The 9738-nt window shown below is 50.1% G+C and overlaps 1 protein-coding gene across 4 annotated transcripts in view; it reads left to right on the plus strand.

Annotated features, from left to right (window-relative positions):
• Positions 1 to 9445, plus strand: part of Garre1 (granule associated Rac and RHOG effector 1) — a 67160-nt gene extending 57715 nt beyond the window's left edge. For all 4 annotated transcript variants that reach the window (XM_048329757.1, XM_048329756.1, XM_048329759.1 and 1 more), the window contains 3 exons: positions 184 to 262; positions 721 to 4185; positions 9432 to 9445. In XM_048329757.1, coding sequence (XP_048185714.1) covers positions 184 to 262; positions 721 to 1038 — 397 coding nt within the window. In that variant the 3' untranslated portion in view covers positions 1039 to 4185; positions 9432 to 9445. The remainder of the gene's footprint in view (positions 1 to 183; positions 263 to 720; positions 4186 to 9431) is intronic.
• Positions 9446 to 9738: the final 293 nt, after the last annotated feature.

The following is a 9738-nucleotide window of genomic DNA, read 5'->3' on the forward strand; positions in this document are numbered from 1 at the left end:
TTGGTGAGAAAGAAGTGGGAAGCTGGGTGCTGGTGATTCACGCCTGCAATCCTATCTACTCAGGAGGCCACCTTGCCTACACCTCAGGGCCTGGAGACCCCAGAGCTAAGCAGCTAGATCATTCCCTAAGGTTTAGCTGAAGGAATCCAGGCCATTGCCACTCTGAGCTCTTGATTCTTTCAGGAAACATAGCAGTGGAGAGCAGGACACCAGCATGCTGCCCTCGCCACCTCTCCTTCCCACCGTGGAGGACATGAACCAGGTACTGTGGGCATGGGTAGGGGTTCTGAAGCTTGTCTCAAGAGGGCAGGATGCTCGACACCAGGGCTCACACCCACCATTCTAGCTGTTCATGAGACTGAGATCTAGGGTCACAGTCAAACTCGCTTCAGCAGGCAAATCCTAGAGTCCTAGCTCTAACTAACCCCCAAAAGCCAGAAGTGGAAGTGTAACTCAAATGGTAGAGCAGTTGCTTTGAGTGCAAAGGCTAAAGAACAGTGGGTATTCAAACCCCAGTATTCCCCCCAAACACACACAGTTCTGCACTCCTGGCAAGTGGCTTCCATATTGGACAGTGACATTGTTGTCATCATAAGCCAGTCCCCTGGACAAGGCTGTGAGAAGCCATAGCTCTCACCCTATAAAAGAAGAAGGGCCAGATTTCTGGGGACATGGGAAGACATGATAAATCCCCACTTAAGGACCTCTTTTGTCTCCCAGGAGAACAAAACCAAAACCTGGCCGCCCAAAGCACCCTGGCAGCATCCTTCCCCGCTGCCCAGCACGCTGCCCAGCCATGGCACACCCCTCTATGCCGTCGCCAGCCCTGGCAGCCAGTGGAACGACACCATGCAAATGCTGCAGTCCCCCGTGTGGGCAGCCACCAGCGACTGCAGTGCCACCTCCTTCACTTATGTGCAGACGCCGCCGCCACAGCCTCCGGCCCCAACCCCACCAGCACACAAGGCAGCACCCAAGGCCTTCAAGGCCTTCCCTGGCAAGGCTGAGCGCAGGCCGGCCTACCTGCCCCAGTACTGACCAGGGCAAGCCTGCCTGTCAGCCGGAGCTGGAGTGGTGAGCGCCCCTGCACCTGGGCTGATACCAGCCTCCTCCCGCTCCCCTAGAGGACCAGTGCACCCCGATCCCAGGGAGGGGAATATTCCTCGGGGGCAGGGGCAGTTGGCAGCTCAAAGTCATGTTTCTCAGACTTTGAAAAGCAGCAGACCCGGGAGAACCAGCCGAAGGAGAGTCCAGTGCTGGGGGGTTGCTGTGAAATCTGCATGCTTAGTAAGCACCTCGGGTGGTTGGGATAGCCTATCTGGAGAACAGGTGTCTGAGGGGATTAATCCTGCTTTGTGCGCAGATGGCCTGAGGCCTGTAAGGCTGAGAACAAAACGGACTTCTTCTGGCAGTCTTTCCTCCTTCCTCGACACACTGGGTGTTGACCACACCAATCACTGACATCATAGCTATTTTTCACATAGGCTTTGGTTCAAACTTCTCCTGCCTAAAATGCCCATGAGTCTTTTAACATACCAGATATACTGGCTGGAAGTTTGCTCTCAACACTAACTTCATTTAACACCATACACAGTGGGATAAGTATAGACTCCTTGTGATCAGAAGTGGCCACTGGGTCTTTCGGGGCTTGGTTAACTCGTCTCACCCTGCAGTCTTCACCAGATTCACAGAGGCAGGATGAAAAGCTGGTGTTGAAGGTGTACTTCTTCTGATGGGGCTCAGAGATGAGCCACTGCCCATGGAGACTGCACCCACTGCCCCTCATGTGGCCAGAGGGGTGGGCACAGGCCCAGGTAGGGAGTCGTGGGGGAGGGGCTGCATGGGCCCCCTCACACACGTACACCGAAACCACAGGGACACTGTGAGCTGGCTCAGAAGACAAACTGATTGTGATGTGGACAGCAGTTAAAAGTCTTTAGAAAACAAACAACAAAATCAAACACAAACTACATTTTCAGTTAACATGTGCCATTAAGTAGATAATATCCTGTGGATTTAGGGGTATTTTCCAGCCAGGATGGATCCAGAAGAATTGAATGGTGCTTAAATTGAAAAATAATAAATAAATATCTATATAGACTAGACATCCCACTGTATTATTAGTTGAGGTTGCAGAAAGTTCTTTATATAAATCTTATTTAAATTTTTTTCATATTTCACCTTTGAAAAAAGTCTAATTGAGAAAAATCCATGATATTTTCTGGTATGAAAGTTTGACAGTATTAATATTTTTTTTATATTTTCTTAAATCATTAAACCATTTTAATATATGTTTAACTACTAATAAATGGTTTATTCTTTCTAACTCCATTACAAGCTTTTCCAACAAAGATTTAATAACACATTTATGTTCTCATTTTTCTACAGATAGAAGTAAATTTATATTTAAAAATACCAAAAAGAACATATATGTATGTACACACATCACTCACACACATGCACGCACACACAGGCAAACCCAAATCCTAGAGGACCCATAGGGCTTCTGTGCCCAGCCACCTGAGATTTCCCTATGGTGTTGTCTTGGCTGTGTGCAGACGCCATTGCTGCCTGTATCTGCGATCCTTCACCCACCATGGGTTCCATTCACCTCACCATGTTTACAGAGAACTGTTTTGTACATAGAGTTTTTCAGGCACGTGTTTTGCACCAACCCTGTGTGGCTCTTGTCTGTTAGTTGTCACAGTGTGCACACTAATCTCTGTTGACGTTCCTTGTGGCTGATTGGTTTTTTTTTTCCTTGTAAGATAGTTTTTTCTATCTCCTTCAGTAATGTGTTTCTTCCAGTTCTGTTAGACAGAAGCACTCTGGTTTTAACAGTGCCTCCCCAGACCACCCCACCCTGGACACACATCAGTCCTCTGTGCCCCTGCCCCTCTCCCTAGCACCTTCCAGTTTGTTTTGTTTTCCTCCCCCTCTCCTATCAAGGAAGACACTCTGTGTACTTGCATCTCCATAGCGGAGACTGTGGGGCGCTGTTTGTGTAGTCTCTGTGTGCGGGTGCTGTGTTCCTAGCCCTGCCCGCTCTGAACACTGGTGATTCCAGGTGCTGCGCTCGGCGGAGAGGTCTTGCCAAAGCGCATGTGTGTGTGAGTGTGTGTGCACGTGCGCGTGTGTGTGTGTGAGTGTGCGTGTCCTCTACATGACTGAGCAGGCATGACTGTCTTGCTCAGACATCTGCAGGATTTTGGGTGAAGAGTTACTATGCTTCCAAACTGGAACTCTACATTTTGTATCTTACTTTGAAAGCTCCTATAAATAAAATAACTATTGGCTTTATTAAAATATATATACATTTAATAATACTTTGTATCTTTATTTAAAACAAAGGGCAGCAGCAGTCAGAAGCTGCCTTGATTCAAGGCTTTAAGAAGCTTTGCCTGAGTTGGTTTTTAGGTCAGCATGCCCTCTGATTCTGAGGTCTGTCAGGGAGTCAGGATGAGTTAGAGTGGACAGGCAGGACACAGAGAACCAATCACAGGCCTTCACACTGGCTACCCTGAGCCAGAGCCAGAACAGGCCTCTGTGTGTGCAAATGGAGCCACCGCAGAGGTGAAGGAGACATCTGGGAGAATACAGACATGCTGTCTGAGTTGAGTTCTGCCAGAGCTCATGTCCCCCATCAGCATGGGTGTTGTACCCTTGTGTCCTTGTTCCTCCGTCATTGGGTCCTCCCCAGCTAAGGATCCAGTCTCTGCTAGGAGACTTGCCTCACAGGGACAGGAAGACCTCTCTGACCAGACAGTGCCATCCTACTATGCAGATGGAAGATTGGGATGAGAACCACACAGAATGGACTACAGAATTTCGGCTTCTTTTCATTTACAAAAAAACAGCGTGTCACTGAAATTTTTACACAAATTTAGGGATGCCAGATTATGATGTAAGCAACAAGTATAAGTACTACCCACGCTCCTTGCTCAGAGGCCTTGAGGTTGGGCATAGGTACCAACTCCCAGAGCCTTCCAGATGATCTTCAAAATGGTTGCTTAGTAACCACCATTTGGTGCTAAGAAATACTCCAGAAATTCAGGGGGTGTCGCTCAGTGGCACAGCCTGTGCTCAGCATGCCCAAGACCCATAATAATCTATAAAATATATCAAAGGGAAAAACGTTATTCAAGTGTGTGCCTGTTTAACAGAGCCACTCCTCCAGCATTCACTGTGTGTAACTCCAGCTGTGTGTGTGAGGGTGGGAATGGAAGCAAGACAGATGTCACACCTGCACCCCTAGAGGCCTCTACCCTCCTGAGAGAGGGCACAGGGGTTTGAGATTAAGTAGGTGGCTGTGAGCCTCCCTTCCCACCTGGGGAGCTCCTGCTTCATGCTAGGCCTGGGACTAGGAAAGGATGGCCCATCCTGTGCGCGGTGGCCACTGAAGTGACCCATATCCTCATCTGGAGACAAAGGAAAAATCTTTTCCAGTGGTCATCTTGTTGCTGAAAAAGCCATGTAAATGGATAGTGTGTGACCAGCTGCCACCTATTCCCGTCCTGGAAGAAACCTGCAGTTCCCTAGGATAACCTGTGAGGGGCGTCCATGGGGGTTGGGTTAGAAAACTAGCTGACAAGGAAGGATTGTTTTAGGAGTGGCCTGATCTTTTCCCAGGGGCCAGAACCTTGCTAGGAGCCAAGAGTGCATAGTAAATGTCCTTTCTGCCCTTGAATCTGGGTCTGTTAGGTGAGAACACCCATTTTCTCACAGTTACAGTTTTTTTGGTGTTTTTTTTTTTTAATTTTCTTGTTCCAATACTAGGGCTCCTACTTGGCTTTAAAAAAAATTTACAATTAAATGAGTTAGGTAATGAGAACATTTCCTTTAGTACAGTGTCTTCCATCTTCCCTCATTCTCTCCCAGTCCCTCCCACCTCTGGCTTTTTTCTTTTTCTTCTTTTTGCCGGTCCTGGGGCTTGAACTCAGGGCCTGGCCACTGTCCCTGAGCTTCTTTTGCTCAAGGCTAGCACTCTAGCACTTGAATCACAATACCACTTCAGGCCTTTTCTGTGTATGTGGTACTGAGGAATGGAACCCAGGGCTTCATGCATGCTAGGCAAGCACTCTACCACTAAGTCATGTTCCCAGCCCCATCTCTGGCTTTTTGATGGTTAATTGGAGATAAGTCTCAAGATCTTTCTTGCCTGAGCTGGCTTTGAACCACTCACTATTCTAAGACCTCGGCCTCCAGAGTAGCTAGGGTGACAGGCATGAGCCACCAGTACCCATTGTAAATTGCCACTAAATCATTTGGCCAAGCCTTGCCAAGACAACACCAGGTAGTACTTGAAATTCAATAAACTTAAGATCTTTCTTTAAAGCAAAATTCTATAAATCTACATCCCATGAGTGATATAAATACCCAAATGGCCCTTGGCAGAAGGTTCCTCACCTGCTACCCTACTCCACTTCTTGTCCACCTAGCCCAGCCCCATGCCCCAACCAGCCTGCCTGTCATCTAGGACTGCTCACCCGTCAGTGCTCATCTTCTAACAATACAGCTCCCTGTGTGCCTGTGTGTTCCTCCCACTAGAATGTGGCACAAGTCTGTCTGTTTTGCTCTGACTACTTGCCAAGCAACTTGGAATACATGAAAAGTGTTGTTAGGCCAGAATTTGCTAATTCTCATACACTGAAAATTAAAAATAAACAGGTGCTCACACTGGATTAAAAGAGTAAGATGTCGCCAGGCATCAGTGGCTCACACCTCCAATCCTAGCTACTTAGGAGGCTGAGATCTGAGGCTTGAAGCCAGCCAAGCAGGAAAACCTTTGAGACTCTTTGGTTTGGTTTTGTGTGTGTGTCTTTTTTTGTTGTTGTTTTTTGCCAGTCCTGGGGCTTGAACTCAGAGCCTGGGCGCTGTCCCTGGCTTCTTTTTGATCAAGGCTAGCATTCTGCCACTTGAGCCACATAGCCAGTTCCGGCTTTTTCTATATATGGGGTGCTGGGGAATCTAACTTCATGTGTACGAGGCAGGCACTTTACCACTAGGCCATGTTCCCAGCCCCCCTTTGAGACTTTTCTCTAGTGAACCACCAAAAAGCTGGAAGTGAAGGTGTGAATTAAGTGCAAGAGCACCAGGCCTGAGCAAATTGACAGCTCCCAGGCCCAGTTCAAGCCCAGGGCTGGTGGCAAAAAGGCCACCAGAATTACATCATTCTACAGAATTATGGGGAACAGCGCATGAGACAAAGGCCTTTGGTAAGTATATTTTCCTGTTTTCATGAAAGCCAAACCTACCCCAGCAAAGGACGACAGTGCCTGGCAGCGCGGTGATCCCTCCCGGTGCGCGCATGCGCACGTCGATGTGTCACTCCCTCCCCCCCCCCCCAACCGGAGCATGCGCACAGACGCTCCCCACAACCATCCCTGACGTGCAGACTGAATCGTTCACTAGCTAGCTCTCTGGACACAGTGCGCACGCGCAAGAACTGCCGCGCCACCACCACCGCTCCGGACGTGCCTACCCACACGCTCACGGGAGCGAGCCTCTCCCCACCTCCGCCCCCTGCCTCCCCAGGGCTGCGCGTGATCGCTGCTGCGCGTTGCCGGTGGGGGCGTGGCCTTATGTGGTGACTCAGCATCTTCGTGAGCGCGCCTCCTCTAGGCAGACACACACCACCACCCCCGATAACACGGCTGCTGCGCGCGCAGCGTCCGCGTCCTCCCACCCTCGGAGCCCGGGCCTGCGCGACCGCCAGCCTGACGTCGATGCCGGGTCTATGCCGGGTCTTCGGCTTCCCCATCCTCAGGGCTCTCGCTGGCTAATGTGCTGGCTTCGTGAAAACTGCTTTCTCAGGGCTGCAGGGCGCGGGGGGCCCTAGGCTGCTGCCAAAATGCCCCGTCCACCCCAGCACCCGTTTCCCTGGCGAACCCGCGTACTGGGAGCCACCCGTGGGTGGCGGGCACTGAGCCGGGACCTCGGGGGCTCGGATGAACCGGGATTGGGAGCAGTTCTTGTCTTTAGCCAGGTCCTGGCCTGGGGGCCTGGCTCCGAGGGGCTTCCCCTCCCTCCTCACTCCCGGCAGCCTCCTCGCACCCTTCGGTTTCCCGTGAGTGCAGTCTCAGCACGGAGAGTGGGTGTGCGCGTGCGCGCGCACGTGCTTGTGCGTGCGTGCGTGCACGTGCGCACGTGCACCGGCGCCGCCCCACCCGAGCTGCCGCTCCACACCCGGCCCGGGCTGTCCCAGGTAGGAGTCTCACGGAGCTTCCCGTTGGGGCTGGCTTTGAACCATGAACCTCAGAAGCTCAGCTTCCCGGGTAGCTCAGATCACAGGCCTGAGCCTCCGGTGCCCGGCTCTGTTCTACTTTTTGTAGGTTTTGTTTTGCTTGTGACACACATACCCCCCCTCCTCAAATGAGAAGGTTGTTTCTTCGTTGTATAAAACCCATTTTCTATACTTTTACTCTAGATTTACTATTTTAAATTTTTTTTTCAGGTAACTTGGAAATTGCAAATACAAAGACTGTGGGGAAAGCTGGACTAGAAGCAAGTGGGAATCCCAAAGAAAACTGCATTATTAGGATGTCAGAAGGTGCTATAGCCTGTCACTGAGAATCTCCTGTCTATAATCCTAGTTGCTCAAGAGGCTGAGCTCCGAGCATCGTGGTTTGAAGCCAACCCAAGCAGGAAAGCCAGTAGATTTGGCTCAAATGATAGAGCACTAGCCTTGAGCAAAAAAAGAAAGAAAGAAAAACCTCAGAGACAGTGCCCAGGTCCTAATTTCAAGCTCCAGTACCGATGAAAGGAAAATTGTCCCAGAAGAACCACAGACCATAGACAAAGTCACGTAGAGCAAAAGAGTTTGTTGCCAGCAGGACCAGCAAGGCCAAGTTCCCATAGAGGAGAGGAAAATGGCACCTGAATTCTTTTTGGGAGGTCTTTATACCCTCATGCAACTAAGGTGGGAGGTGCTCCGCCTGCCCCCTCAGGTAGCCAGGGGCAGAGTCCCATTGCCAAGGGCAGAGCTTATGGGCCCGGGGACATTCTATAAGCTTACAACCGGCACACCCATACATGCAAAATGAGATACCATTTTCCTCCCAAACTTGCACCTCCTCATTGAAAGTCTTCCTCTTTACATATTTGGGATTATTGATGACAATTCCACTTTCCCAGGGACCCAGTTTCCAGACTCGATGACATCCTGACCTTTCTTTCTCACCAGGAAACTGTCACTTCTTTACTCACCCAACACACCATAACTTCTCCCTAATCTGAACGTATTATTGCATCAATTTTCTCTCTGGAGACTTCCGTTCAATCCAACGTTCCATCAAAACAGATCAGAGGACGCTCCACCTTTGCTTAGAATCTCAGTGGCTTCTTACCTCTTTCAGAACAAAATCCAAAGACTTCGGGCTGGGAATATGGCCTAGTGGTAAAGTGCTCGCCTTGTATACATGAAGCCCTGGGTTCAGTTCCTCAGCACCACATATATAGAAGCCAAAAGTGGCGCTGTGACTCAAGTGGTAGAGTGCTAGCCTTGAGCAAAAGGAAGCCAGGGACAGTGCTCAGGCCCTCAGTTCAAGCCCCATGACTGGCAAGACAAGCAAAACAAAATATAAAGACCTTCCTCACACACCCACTCCACTCAAGTCACACTTGCTGAAATGAGGAAAGCATAGATGCTTCTGGGACACTTAGGAATCTAAGCATACTTCCCCCCACCCCTTTGGTACCAGGGCTTCAACTCAGGTCCCACAGCTTTTACTTTTGTTATTTTCCTCTCAAGGCTGGTATTCTACCATTTGAGTCACACCTCCATTTCTGGCTCTTTGCTGGTTAATTGGGGATAAGAGTCTGGGGGTAGGGTGGGGATTTATCTACTTGGGCTTGCCTGGAATTAGGTCCTCAGATCTTAGTTTCCTGAGTAGTTAGGATTATAGGCTTGATCTACAGGTATCAGGCTTAAGCATTGCTCATATTTCAAGGGTTTTGCAGTACTTATTCGGTTTTCCAGAACATTTTCCATCTAGTTAGTTAGCTCACTCTCTAGCTTTCACACTTTTGCTCCCAAGTCATCAGTGAGCATTTTTCTTGACCATCTATTTAAAATTATAACCTTTGGGGCTAGGGATATGGCCTAGTGGCAAGAGTGCTTGCCTTGCATACATGAGGCCCTGGGTTCAATTCCCCAGCACCACATATACAGAAAACGGCCAGAAGTGGCGCTGTGGCTCAAGGGGCAGAGTGCTAGCCTTGAGCAAAAAGAAGCCAGGGACAGTGCTCAGGCCCTGAGTTCAAGGCCCAGGACTGGCCAAAACAAAAAATTATAACCTTTGGGGCTGGGACTGTGGCTTAGTGGTGGTGTGCTTGGCTAGCATGCATGAAGCCCTGGGTTCCATTCCTCATTACCACATAGGCAGAAAAAGCTGGAAATGGCACTGTGGCTAGCCTGAGCCAAAGAAGCTCAGGGACAGGACCTGAGTTCCGAGCCCCAGGATATATATTCCAGCATCCTCTCCAGCTTGATTTCTTGGGTCATTTAGGTACCCACAGCACCTGGAAACCATCACCTGTACCGTGGGAGGGGGGGGCGTCCCCTAAAAGTCCCCTGAATCACAACTACAACCGGGGACAAGTGGCTGCATCCCTGAGTAAGGAGAAGCTGCAGGCAAAGGTCCCTGCAAGGTCGCACAGGAGACAGGGCAGGCCCGCGTGAAGGGCGGGGCTCGAGGACGTCAGGGGCGTGTGAGGAGGCGTGGCCGGTGCGTGAGGCGT

The sequence above is a fragment of the Perognathus longimembris genome, chromosome 20, assembly GCF_023159225.1.
Source record: "Perognathus longimembris pacificus isolate PPM17 chromosome 20, ASM2315922v1, whole genome shotgun sequence".
Lineage (NCBI taxonomy): Eukaryota > Metazoa > Chordata > Mammalia > Rodentia > Heteromyidae > Perognathus > Perognathus longimembris.